This window comes from Diabrotica undecimpunctata, chromosome 4 (assembly GCF_040954645.1).
Source record: "Diabrotica undecimpunctata isolate CICGRU chromosome 4, icDiaUnde3, whole genome shotgun sequence".
NCBI lineage: Eukaryota > Metazoa > Arthropoda > Insecta > Coleoptera > Chrysomelidae > Diabrotica > Diabrotica undecimpunctata.
The window spans coordinates 32,402,091-32,416,571 of record NC_092806.1 but is presented as its reverse complement, the minus strand read 5'-3'; the positions used below and the strand labels follow the sequence as shown (position 1 = coordinate 32,416,571).

The 14,481-nt window shown below is 32.5% G+C and overlaps 1 protein-coding gene across 1 annotated transcript in view; it reads left to right on the top strand.

Annotated features, from left to right (window-relative positions):
* The window catches only part of Ctf4 (Chromosome transmission fidelity 4), a 32,098-nt gene that overhangs the window by 10,915 nt on the left and 6,702 nt on the right, over positions 1 to 14,481 (top strand). Inside the window, exons 7-12 of the mRNA XM_072529303.1 lie at positions 3,430 to 3,719; positions 4,122 to 4,294; positions 8,777 to 9,034; positions 9,258 to 9,437; positions 13,002 to 13,133; positions 13,193 to 13,234. Coding sequence (XP_072385404.1) covers positions 3,430 to 3,719; positions 4,122 to 4,294; positions 8,777 to 9,034; positions 9,258 to 9,437; positions 13,002 to 13,133; positions 13,193 to 13,234 — 1,075 coding nt within the window. The remainder of the gene's footprint in view (positions 1 to 3,429; positions 3,720 to 4,121; positions 4,295 to 8,776; positions 9,035 to 9,257; positions 9,438 to 13,001; positions 13,134 to 13,192; positions 13,235 to 14,481) is intronic.

Genomic DNA, 14,481 nt, shown 5'->3' with positions numbered 1-14,481 from the left:
ATTTTTTATTACTAATTTATAGGAGTATAGTTCGGAATTTACCAGATGTGAACGTTTAGATTTTTCATTAGGTAAATTTTATTTTATGTTGCTTTCATTTTGTTTTTTGACTATTATTGTTTGTATTTTGTCCTCCTCCTCCTAAGTGCCTTCTCTGTTGAGGTTGGCGATCAATATGGCAAATTTCTCTCTGTTCTGGGCTTGATGAATTAATTCATTTCCTCCTGTGTGGGTCCAATCTCTGATGTTTTGTAGCCAAGATTTTTTCTTTCGTCCTATGCCCCTTTTACCTTCAATCTTGTCTTCTTATATTACCTGGAGCTGCTCAAATTCCCTATGGCGCATTATGTGTCCTAGATATGACGTCTTTGGCGTGTGTTCATTTCTCTCAGTACTTCTTCATTCGTAGTTCTGCTGGTCCAGCTTATTCTTAGCATTCGGCGGTACATCCACATTTCAAATGAATTTAATTTGTTGACGTCATACTGTTTTAATGTCCAGGTCTCACAGCCATATAGTAATAGAGACCACACATCACACTTTAGTGTTTTCAATCTTATTGAGACTGATAGCTTGAGGTTACAGAGCATTTTACTCATATTCATGAAACCAGATCTTGCTATTTCAATGCGTCTTCTAATTTCTTTTGAGTGGTTTAGTTGACTATTTAGTTCTCTGCCCAGGTATATCAAGCTTTGGGAACTCTGAAGATTGATACCATTTATTTGTATGTTAGGTGTAACTTGTTCATCGGGGTTTTTGTGGAATACCAGAATTTTGGTTTTGGGAAAAGTTAATGTCTAAGCCCAGCCTGTGACTTTCTTCTGATAATATGTTCATCAATATTTTTAGTTGGTCTTCTGTTTCTGCTAATACTACGGTGTCATCGGCATATCTTATATTGTTAATGATGATTCCATTGCCTCTGGCACCTTCAGGGCGATCTTCAAGAGAAGCTCTAATTATAGGGGGGATCAAATGCACCCTTGACGCTTTCCTCGTTCTATGTTGATGTACTTGTTGTTTCCGTTCTCTGTTCGAACGCATCCTGTGTGGTTCCAATATGTATTACTTATGATAGCTATGTCGTGTCCGTCTAACCCTACTTCTTTTAGTACCTCAATCAATTTTCCGTGTTTGATGCGGTCGAAGGCCTTTCTATAATCGACAAAGCACACATACAGTCGTTTTTGAACCTCAAGATACCTTTCTGCCATCAGTGTCAATCCCATAATCTTTTCTAGTGCCTGTACCCTTTCTAAAACCATATTGAGAACGACTCAGGTATTCTTCACACTTATTGTGAATTCGGTTATAAATTATTCGCATAAAAATCTTAGCGGCATGACTCATTAGGGATAAAGTTCGATAGTCTTCACCTTTCCTTGCTTTTTGTTCTTTAAGAAGAGCTATATATATATATATATATATATATATATATATATATATATATATATATATATATATATATATATATATATGGATGTTAGCCAGTCATGCGGTATTATGTCATGTTCATATATAATGTTGCTGAGGTATGTTAATTTCCTGACAGCATTATCACCTAGGTGTTTAAAATGTTCGGCTGTTATTAGGTCTTCGCCGGCTGCCTTGTTCTTTGCGTCTTTTATTGCCTGCAAAACTTCTTCGGTGAGAATGTTTAATTTTTCATCTGTATCTATTTGTGGGGGCTCTTCTGTTCTCTGATCACCAAACAAATTTTTAAGATATTGCTCCCATATTTCTTTCTGTTTTTCAGGGTCTAATTCCATTTGGTTTTTCTTGTTTGTTACAATCGATAAGTGTTTGGGTTTCCATATTCCAGCTACTTCTTTAACCTTTCTGTGTAGTTCTCTATATTTATGATTCATTTGCAAATCTTCTACCTCTTTACTTTTTTCTTTCATCCACTCTTCCTTAGCTACATTTTTCTCAATTTCCCTATTGAGTTCTTTGTATCTTGTTAGGTTTTTGTTTTTTACCATCGGTCTCCTCTCCATAATTTGTAATATTTCGTTTGTCATCCATGGTTTTCTATGTTTATGGTTTTCTTTCGGTATACTTTGGTCTGCTGCCTCCAAGACAGTATTTTTAATTTTCCCCCACATGTCTTCAATGTTTTCTTTTATTGTCTTCTCCTTAGTGGGAGCTATTGTCTTAGACTCTAACTGCGTGTCTACCATGTCTTCATACTTCTGTTGCTGTCCTTGGTCAGCACTATTCCATGATATTCTCTGACTGGATTTAGCCTTGTCTACTCTTTTAAGTTTTAATCGGAGGGTTGCGACTACAGGATTGTGGTCTGAATTTATGTCACAGCTTGGATACGTTTTTACATTTAGAATACCATTACAGAACTTTTTGTTAATTGTAATGTAGTCGATTTGGTTCCTCACAATATTTTCTTCGCAATCTTGAGGAGACCTCCAAGTATATAGACGTCTTTTAGGTAATTTAAACCATGTTTTAAGAACCACCAGGTTGTTCTCTTGGCAAAATTCAACAAAGCGTGTGCCTCGTTCATTCCTGGTTCCTAAACTATATGGGCCGATGATCGATTCGACTTTTTTTTGCTCCTACTTTGTCATTCCAATCTCCCATAAATATGTTGATGTCGTCTGATTTTATGTGTTTTTTGATCTTTTCAATATCGGAATAGAAAATCTCAAGATCTTCGTCTGGGCTGTCTGCTGTCGGTTGTATTTTGTAACAAGAGCCAAAAGAAAACTTGCACAGTGGTGTATACAAACTGAAATGTGGCGACTGCCCAAAAACTTACATCGGTCAAACTGTTAAACTTTTAACAAATGGAAAGCAAAGCTGAAAAGGGCTTTTAATAATAGAAAAACAGATTTTCCGTACGAACTTCACCTTTTAGATCATAATCATTCTTTTAATGACCAATTTCAAATTCTTCATATCCAAAATAAAGGCTTTAAGCTATCTTTATTAGAATCTATGGAAATTAACAAATTAAAAACACAGACATAATTCTGAATGACCAATTTAAGACAAACAGTTGTCCCTTCCTCAACTTATTCAGTTAAAGACTATAAATGCACATAACGCATAACAAAAAAAGCTCACGTGTGAAAGTCACTCTGCCGAAACAGCTGTAGTGAAAATAAATGATAATACATTTTGTAGAAGTTTTGAAAACAAAAGTTTTCAGTGTTTTATTGTTAGTATCTATGTATTTATGTATGTATTATGTATGCATAATGGCTACACCACATCCCTCCCCCCCCCTTCAGACAGGCTGTGACTTTGTGAAAGTGTATCTGTTTGTTTGTAAAGAATATATGAAAATATGTATTTCAAACGTGTATGTAAAATAATGTTTTCACAACTATGTTGTGATGATGTAAATGAGTCATCATTAATTAATTTATTTATTAAATATTGTATTTAACATTTATCATTTTTCAGTCAAATTCATGTAGTACCATTAAATGCCAGCTCTAAAGAGTGGATGTTAAAAATGGAAGATGATGAGGAAATAGTTCTTGTTGCCGCGTCTGAAAATCTTGTTTGTTTTGCAATGGCTAACTACATAGTAAGAATAGCATCCGCTTTTGGTACCCAACGGGGTGTTGTTTCAATACCTGGTCCAGTAGTATGTATGACAGCATTCAAGGATTTACTTATGATAGCTTTTCATACATCGTCAGTAAGAAAAGGAGATCAGTGTATAAATATTAGATTAATCAAGTTTGAAGGTAGGTATATGCATAATTCTAAATCATTTTGCAACATAAATTTGTATGTCAAACTATCCCGGAAACACGATGAATTGCCGATATTTGCAATTGACAAATTCATATTCATTAATAATCAGCTTCGGAGTGATATTTTGTGATAATAGTCACCCTTCATTTTTCTTTTACGGGTCCTTGTTCTATGCCAATTGGGATATTATCTCAGGTAACATGCTGAGAAGGGCTTCACAGAACTAGCGACACGAGAAGGTGTCACTGGTAGCGTCACGAAATATCGAGTTTGACATTGATTCACTACTCTCGGTCAATTCGTTTCTAGTCATCATATATTTATTCTAAGCAGCTTTAAAGTGTTGTTGTCGCCTTGTTTTTTACCACGTTCCATTTTAATTTAATTTCCAGGTACTTCTATTATATGTAAAGACATCGGCTCGGCCTTGGGTCCTGAATCGACATTGATGTGGTTGGGATTTTCTGATGTTGGTACACCAGGAATGATGGATTCACTGGGCATGTTGTCTTTGTATCCACATAATACAAATACTTGGATACCCTTCTGTGATACTACCAAACATGTAAGTTAAATTAAAGAAAAAAATTATTTCTAGTCTTAATATTCTTAAATATTAAAATATGGCATGTTTAATTTAATTATTGTCATTTGCTCCTTCTTTTCACTTAGGTCATTCACTCAAAAGAAAAATACATGAGATTCATCTTTGACCAATGTGAAAACCTCAAATACAATTATTAAGGAAATCATTTTTTCTTCTTCAATTAGTGTAATATTATAACAATCTCTTTAGTTTTTGTGTCAAGAAGAAATGTATTTGTTTACTTCTTGCTGATTATTTTACTCCCATTATAGTCTTAAGATCCCACTGCAGGATCACTACGTTCATAACGTAGGTAATCAAACCCACATTTTTACATATATCAAGAATTAGGAGAACACATTGATAATAGGTTGCCAGTCAAAAAGTGGCTGCAAATATTTTTAATTCAATTAATAGTTATTAATTTTTTAACAAAAATTATTTTGTTCATTTATTTTTTAAATAAAATATGCTGATCATGACCTATGTGCATGTTTTTTATGTCAAATTAAAGCTAATTTTTTTCTTAATATGATATAAGGGCCTGAGAAAAATGGTCGCAAATTAGTGTTGCTAGCTGTTAAAAACGCGAGGTATCAAAGATATTTATATGATTTCATTAATTTATAGCGCTGCTAAGTTGAACGGGTGATCTCTCGCAAGAATACGATAAAAAGGGACCATTAGACTTAGTTTTCTATTATATCTTTTTTTATTCATATCATTTAATAGACCTTCTCAAAACTGCTCTTCAATTTAGGCACTTGGCAACCTGAAAGATAATAATTTTCATATGAGTTCTCCAGCCTTGAATGTGCGTATTTTCGCTTTTTTGAGATTTTAAATTATTTATAACTTAAAAACTAGCAGCTTTAGAGAAAAATGACAATAGACTTTTTTGTTTAAAATGACCCAAGAAATCTAAAAAATGTTTAAACAATTTCTGCACAAAAATTTTACCCGGTATCCTTCTGATTTGTTTAAAGGGGACATTTTTGAACAGGAATCCGTGAAGAAACCGAATCAGAAAGATTTCTCCTACGGGAGCGGCCTTACAATTTGGACTATAATACTTTTAAATCCATTTTGAACCATTTTTTTTTGTACGGCATTTTGTTTTTTGATAATTGATGTCAATATTAACAATATATATCAATGCCGTACATAAATTTTTGATCGTAATATCCCACTTATCAGAGGGAAATTATTTTTCCTCTCATAAGCGCAAGTGCCGTGAAAAATGTACGGCATGTCCAAAAATGTTATTTTATGCAACTCAATTTAAATCAGTGAGTTTCATATCGGCTCAAATGACCTCATTTGTACCAAACATACATTCATTTTACAAATTCCCATCTGTCAACAAACGCACGTGAAAGCCAAACAGGGTCGTACTGAGGTGTATCATATGATTTTTAAAAATATTTACTTTTGAAACTATTAGTGTAAGAATTTCTTGTAATTTAATCATTGTGGGCAAAATTTAATGTTTCATTGAGGAAAAATGTGCTAAAATAAAATATTCATTTACTGAGAGATACATAACAAAGTGACCATTTTGAATAAAGTAGCATTGTCATAAGTTTATCAAAGCATAAAAACATACCATTTAAATTACTCAGAGTATGAGGAGCTACATGTGCTGCTGTCTTCGTCTGGATTTATTATTATGGGTTCGATATGGTTCTCTATTATATTGCCCAACTTCCAAATTTTGGCCTCGACTTTTTGTTGAACGTGTTACACACATTTCTGCCACGTAGTGGGACTAATATTATTTATTGCATCATAAAAAATATTTTTCATATCTGCAAATTTAAAAGTAGTGTTTTTGGCTGCACATAATTTTTTACTTCTGCCCAGATGAGCTCACAATGGTATGGGGGCAGCCTTAACACTACTTTGTTTTGGCTTTTTGCCATCTCATCAATGATATATTTATTATATTGTCCGTTAGGTTCCTTAACGATAGCCAGCAGTTGCACTTTTAACATGGAGTTCTCAAACCCTATATTTTTTTATTTCAGCCACGCTTGGATGTCAGCTTTTCTGGAAGCAGTAGTTGGAATTTTTTCCAATTTTCTGGAATGATAAGACGCGTGGTCCAATACGATGATGGAGTTGTCTTCTAATTGGGGCAGTATATTTTTGCGCACTCTAAAATAAATAATGGAGAAACAATATCAGTACCTGTTTTATCTGCTACTCTAATAGAAATCGCACTTTTCGACATTGTAGGGTTCTCCTGCATTTCCGTCTTAAATACATTTATAAGAATTTCCTTCGTTTTAACGTCAAAATGTCCCTTCACTGGTCTTTTTTAGGTGGAGTGAGGGTTAAATCAATATCAAGGAGTTCATCGGCTGTATCAGTACTTGACATTTTTGTTATTCTATTTATCTTCAATAACTTACTGTACTTAGTTGATTGAGAGAATATCAAAATAGCCTAGGGAAAAATAATATGTATTGTAATAAAACCAGCATCATCGAAAATATCGGTAAAGTTATGAAACTGCATTCTATATATTTTTTCAAGTCCAGAAATATTCCATTCACTCACGATAAAACCTCCCCAAAGAACAGCTTGGATTGACATGACATTTGGCATACACATAGCTAACATGTTAAATAAAAAAAGTTATATTGTGCCGATGTGTGTTTTTGCCTTAGGGCGAGTTTCACCCATTCTCAGGAGTTTTCAAAATAAGTCAGGAATTGGATAAACTGACTAATTCTAAGCACCCTTTGTTCTACATACAGAGTTTTTTCATTGAGTCAATACTTTTCGAGTTATTTGCCAGTGAATATGTTTATTTTTCAACAACAAAAAACAAGGTTTTTATACGGTTTTTGCAAATTACTCAAAAAGTAAGTATTTTATCGAAAAATATTCTTAGCAAAAATATAGCTCATAAAATAGCAAAAAAATAGTGTACGTATAAAGCCAGAAGCACATTTGTAGCTAATGAAAAGTAGGTTCTTATTCGTCAAATTCCAAATCGAATATTTCAACGTGAAAGAATAAAAAAAACAAGCACTTTCCCCGACAGTGAGTTTTCCCCGAAAAGTGCTTCATTTTTTTTTGATATTTCTCATTGAAATATTCGATTTGAAATTTGAATTACTTTTCATTAGCTACAACTATACTTTTACTGAGTCTACAGACTTGATATAGGTATAACTACTTAATTTTTTTATAAGCTATATTTTTGCTAACAATGTTTTTCGATAAAATACTTACTTTTTGAGCTATTTGCGGAAAACCGTCTAAAACGTATTTTTTTTTTTATTGAAAAATGAACATATTCACTCGCAAATAACTCGATAAGTATTGACTTTGCGCAAAAACTGTATAAAATAAAAAATTAGTCAGTTTATTCAATTCTGGCCTTATTTTGAACGCATGTTTTTTCACACCCGAGAAGGGGCGAAACTCACTCCCATGGCAAAAGCACAAATTCGCACAATATCACTTTTTTTCTTTACCGTTGGCTATGTATATGCCAAATTTCATGTCAATCCAAGCGGTTCTTTAATATTTTCAGCAAAAACCTTGAATAAATGGACTAAAAAGGAAATAAATCTTTTCGAAACATCAATAAATTAAAATATTGGCTTCTCTTACCTTTATTAAACTGATTACCGTAAGCTATTTTTACTTTTGATTAACAAATACTTTGTTTTTGGATAATAAAAGTTTACTACACACTATAAAACTTAATACTAAACACTTAAACTAAACTCTAAAAAATAACACGACCAGTAAATAACTTAACAATAACTATAACATATAACACACAATATATTAACTTAAAAACTAACACGCTATAATTTGAATTTAAACAGACTGGCAAGTTTGTATCTGTAAAATGAGAATCCGTCTGGCTTAAGGCAATAAATTATATTTAATAGCCTCTTTACTTACAAATCAAGGGTTGCGCCCTAGGTTTCTTACCCCTGCCGATATGTACTAGCCGATGTACATGTTGCTATATTACCAGCCGATATGTACGGCACTGCAAAAAAAGTACTCTAAATAACGATCGATAAAATGGGGAAAATGGGGTCAAAATTTTACAAAAATCAAAGATTGTACCGGTTACTGGTACCGATATTTTTGTACGGCATTAGGTCACAGGTCATTATTTTTGTATTACATACTTAAGTTATAAATGCCGTATTAGTTATTAACCTGTACATTGACGGCATAGTTTCTAAAGTTATTATATATTGTAGTATTGATTTATATATGATTCATGCTAGGTCAAATGACTGCTTAAAATGTCTCATGGGCTTCTAGTCTATACTTATGCAGATTTGATGTACAATGTAAAATAATTTTTATATTAATGATATTAAATCTCTTTGGCCTTTTACCTCGTGAACTTTGTAAAATAATGTGTTTCCTGAGTTAGTTGTTAGTTTGGACATATTAAATTTATCTTAATGTTACTTTTAGCGTCAAAGGCCAGGCGATGGTTTCTTCGTAACAACTATCTTTGAATCCAATCAGACAGTGGGCGGAATCAAATGCAGAGGTACTATGTATCCTGGTTTTACACCTCGTCCAACAATGTGCGAAATAAGCATAGAACCATCTTTTGCGGAAACCACCAATGACAAAACCCAAATGGAGATGAACTTATTCACATGGTCGATGTTGCAGATACCCGACACTGACAAGAAGTACAAAGAGACAGCTATAAAAGTATTTGCAGTAAGTGAAACAAATTGAAATGTTGAAAAGACTGATATGTTTTTGTACACATTTATGACAAATGAAAGAATGGAAAAGAAAAGTATTTTTGAAAAGAAAAGTGTGTAAAAATTAAAAATATTAAAACAATTTTACACAGTTACAAAAATATTGTCTTTTCCATTCTTTCATTTAAAATGAAATGTGTCAAGTTCTTTATTAACATTTATAGCCTTTGTTTTAGATAGCCTGCAAGAATAATTTGGAAGAAAGAGCTGTAGAATTGATGGAGATTCTTTTGAATCCTCAAATAACAACTTTTGCTCTAAAATTGGCTTCGAAGTTAAACAGAAGAAGACTAATAGAAAAGTTAACAGATCTGTTAGCTCGACTTTCTGAAGAATCAAATAATACTGATGAAAAAGTAAGTAACGATGTTTTGCTCTACGTTATAAGAATGAATATTCTCCCAGTTTCGCATAAATAGAAAAGCAACAACAATCATGCATCATTTATTGTCATAAATTTCTTTTGAGGTTTCCTTCCATTCTGTTGGTTTTGTGTTTATGTATTTAAACCCCTCCCCAAAATCTGACCCCCTTGAAACTTATTCAAAAATGTTTTTCTTTTCAATTTAGCTATAAAATGGGTTAAAATACAATATACTTCAAGCATTTTCGTTTAAAATATAGCTAAGTTGCCGTAAATAGCTGTCTAAATATTCTTACGCGCTAGGCTTTCACAAAGCCATGATTTTATTATTAGAAATTATACAATGACAATAAAAGGAACTAAACTAATGAACTAACGAATGTTTACAAAGAAAAACCTCTCTGTGTTTGATTTTTGATCGGCCAATGATCGATCTTCATCAAGGATATTTGAGGTTCTTTGAGATGTAAGAGTACGAGGTTTAGGTGTTAATAATATCGGGAATACTATTGGTCGAATTAAATATATTTGTTTGATCTTTGGCTCAATATTTCTGAATAAGACCCATGAGTTCACTATCGATGCATTGAGGCAAAATCGGAATATTCGTTAATACCATGTTCGACTTCTAATGTTGATGCGATGACGAGCACGTCACTGGTCAAACAAATCCACACCTCCCATGCCAGTATTGTATTCCTATATCAAAGATGGCTGCAGAAAAGCTGCCCTTTGTTTATGAATATAACTGTAACGTTTACAAGTTGTTTTGTTGACAAGATCATCGCTTCTATTGGAACAAAACAAAAAATATTGGGCGACCTCCTGACTCCTGAGGTCCATTTTGAAGTTTATTTTTTGTAACAGAAAGACGGTATTAGATTTAATTTCAATGCAGGGCACCCGCCAGCCGCTTATACGTATTTCAACCTCATTAGGTATCATCAGAGCGCCATATGCAGAGGCTTTGGATATCTTGATACCGCGTACAATGATGATTTCAACAAACGTACCATTTGGTTTTAAACGTTTGCAATTTCTCGTCCTTCTGTCCTCTGCAATGACAATAAACAAATCACAAAGCCAACCATTGAAAGTTTGTGGAATTAACGTATTTCCATGTTTCGCGCATGAGCGCGTAAAATTGATTCAACTATTTTCATGTATATATGTGTTTTTTTGGTTTTATTTTCTGTTAATTGAGAACAAATTATAGATTTTCTTCAAAAATAATATTTTCAGACATTTTTGTTATTGTAATAAGTCAAACGTTTCTAAACGGTTACTGTTGTTTGACATGTTGTAACTAATTATTTTGCCTAACACATAGAGTATTACTATGGGGGGTTGAAAATTGGGGACAGAAATTACGGGGCTAGAGATAGGGCAAGCAAAATAAACGAAACTTATGCGAACGGCGCTCAGGGTTTATTTGGAGAAACACAAGAAGGTCCTCTAGCTATTTAAAATGGGACACCGCTTTGAGGAAACTTCCTGCTGGATGAAAGAAAAAGGCTCTTTATCCTAAAAAACACAAGAAAAAGGGTTAGAATCTTTTTTAAAATAAATAGACAAAATAGTTTAGGGACAAAAATTTAACTTTATTATATACCATATAAATGGTAATACAAGAAAAATACTATATAAATAGTTACACAGATAAATACCAAAATAACAAAGAAAAACACTATGTCCTATCAGTTTACAAACTCTTGAAGTTGGAGTTACTACAAAACTTACAATTGTTAATGGGCGACAATTTGTAGCAGAAATAAATTGATTACAAATGAAAAAAATATCTTTTTAAATGAAACTATGCATAGAAGTTAACCTTTTTCTAAAAACAAAACAAAATCTCAAATATGATTAGATATTTACCAAATGTCAAAAATTGTGCTAGCTTTCAGATGTCCGTATTAAATGTTAAAACAGAACAAATAATATGACAGCTATGGCCACACCCTACATTTATAATTTTAATTATTACAATTTCTTAACCTGTATGAAAGCAATTATTATTAAAAAAAATGTCTATTTTTACTTTAAAAGTTCAAACAAAAAAGTTACCTGCATTTCACTAAAATGCACTTTAAGATTTTTGGGTTGGAAACTGGACTTACATTGGACTTTACAGGATTAGGTACAACTTGGCACAATGGCAACATGTGGTTATCCATCAAAGTTTATCTAATATCTAATATCTATACCAAGTATATCTAATCAGACACATTACGTTGAGTAAAAATCACTTTTTTTAACAAATTTGCCGGTTTTTTTTCCCACTCAACTAAACACGTCTGCTTACAATGGCCAACATTTCAAACCTCCTGCAACTACACTTACTGCACAATTAACTGCCACAATGCTACTTATTTTTCATAAAAAAAGGACGATAAACGAAAAAACTACGAATTTGAAGCTAAATTCGGACTCCAATAAAACTAAACACGCCTTTAACAGCGGCAGGCCTTACCGAGAATGATGTAATTATTTTTGAAATTAATTCGCCCAACTTGGTATAAACAAAACATAAAAACTAATAAACTAGAATATTTCTGTCTATTTGCAACGCGCAAAATATCTCAAAGCGGCTTCGATCAAAGAATACCGAGGAAATACACATCTGTGAACTATAAACAAACTTTAAAATTCGGTAAGATAGTTTCGAAACAAACTCAGATTTCTGCTTTAATCTGAACCTTCTATAAATGCAAGGTATAACAGACGTTGATAAAGATGTTAATAGAGACATGGGGAATCTAAAATTTGCATTCCACGACATGTCTATCAACTAAGCAGAAATCCATAACGAATTTGTTTCTTCTACTCATACAGAGTAGATCCGAATAAAATGAAAAAGACAGCAAAGATTTGATTTCACGTTCAAAGCGTCTATGTATCTGTTGATACGTATTTCGACTTAATAAGTCTCATCAGAACAGTTATTCATAGCCGTTCATAAACTAGAACGGCTATGAATAACTGTTCTGATGAGACTTATTAAGTCGAAATACGTATTAACAGATACATAGACGCTTTGAACGTGAAATCAAATCTTTGCTGTCTTTTTCAAACTTTAAAATTGTTTATTATCGACTCGGCGACGCAAAGAGGAATTGAAAGAATATTTCGGTGTTTTAACATATACGAAAGGAAATAGAAATACACCGAAATTATTCTTCTGTGTTTTAATACATATACGAGGGGATTTCAATATATACCAAGGAATTTAAAAATGCTACAATGTATACAAAAAATTCTTCATAATATTAATTAATCTCACTCGTAGTGATAAGCAAATCTAAAGAATATTAGAAAACATGAAATAGTCTAGATACTGAATAAAAAAGCATGTGTCCGTCTTTAAAATTGTAACTTGCCTTTATCTGACAGATATGAACATCCAGTATAATTTCACTCATTGGACAAAATCCGTGAAATAAATATATAAAAACTGCTACTAAAAAAAGTGAAGATGCTATTATTTTTATTTAATGTAATTTCTCGTGGTAAATTTTCATATCGATTGTGTTAATTTAATAATGTACTGTTTTAGGAGACTGAAAAAAAGCTAGAAACACCTTCCGTGGAAAAATCGGAAACACCAATCGTGAAACCAGGATATAAAAAATTAAGTTTAAATTTACATAAGCGTACTCCGAAAATGAAAACTAATAAATCAGAAGAGGTAAACAATTTCAGATATTCTTTAATTTATATGTTTTATGTACCGTTTGCATGTTTTAGGTGCCTGATACTCCGGACATTAGTGAAACGTCACAAGCTTCAGTAAGTAGATAAACCATTATTTATGATACACATCTTAATATGAATAAAAATGGTTATAATAAATTTCTTCTCGTATTATCTTACGAAGGTTGGCGAACGATTCCCTATCTTTTGCAACGTGAAATATCTGTTCTACATTGAGGTTAGTCCAATCTCTGATATTACTCAGACAAAATTTCCTTTTTCTTCCCACGCCTTTCCTTCGATCTGTTCCTTCTTGCATGATTGTATGTAAGAGAGAGTATTTATCATTTCGAAGTATGTGCCCTGTGGTATGATGTTTTTCTTATTTTAACTGATTTCAGAAGTTTTCTATTATATCTAATGCATCTTAATACTTCATTTGTGATTTTATCCGTCTAAAGATTTTTAAGAATACGTCTGTAGACGTATCGTCTACAGACGATAAAAATTGGAAGCCGTAGAGGCTTCCAATTTTTTCACGGATTGGGATTTCAAGGTTTCTATCCCATATAGCAGCTGTGACCAAACATAACATTCTACGAACCGCAGTGTAATAGGCAAATTTAATTTCTTATTTATGAATATTCAGTTGTATTTTGCAAATCCTTTTCGGACTATTTCTGTTCTGACTTTTATCTACTCATCTTGGTCTAATTGGGACTTAATGATTGCTCCTAGGTATTTATTCTTTTCGACTCACTTTAGCTGTTTATCTTCCAGTGTCAATTGTTCGTTGTCGATAGGGGTTTTTGAGATCAACCAAATATTTGGTTTTATTTATAATCATTATCAGTCTTAATTTCTTGCTTTTATTGTTAATCTTCTCCAAAAAGACTTGTAAGAATTCTATATTATCTGCCATAATTGCTGTATCGTCTGCAAATCTTATGTTATTAACGATGTTCCTTCAATTCTTACACCTTCAGTTCTTTCCCATATTGCTTCCCGAAATATTAGTTGCAAGTATTCATTAAACAATTGTGGTGATAGTATGTCCCTGCTTGACCCCTTTTACTACTCCTGTTTGATTGTATAAAAAAATTATATTATACAGAGTGCCGCAGATAAACGGCCAATTAGAAATATCTCGAGAACTAAAGGTAACTGAATTATGAAAATTGGAATGAAGGGGTTTTGAAGAGTGAACTGTTTAATGAAATATTTTCATCTATTTGATACTTCCGGTTATAAGTTGCTTGTAACTTCGTTTTTTTTTAATAGGACACCCTGTATGTTTTTTAATTTTAGAAATATTCACGTTATTCTGAAAATTTTTTGTTAAT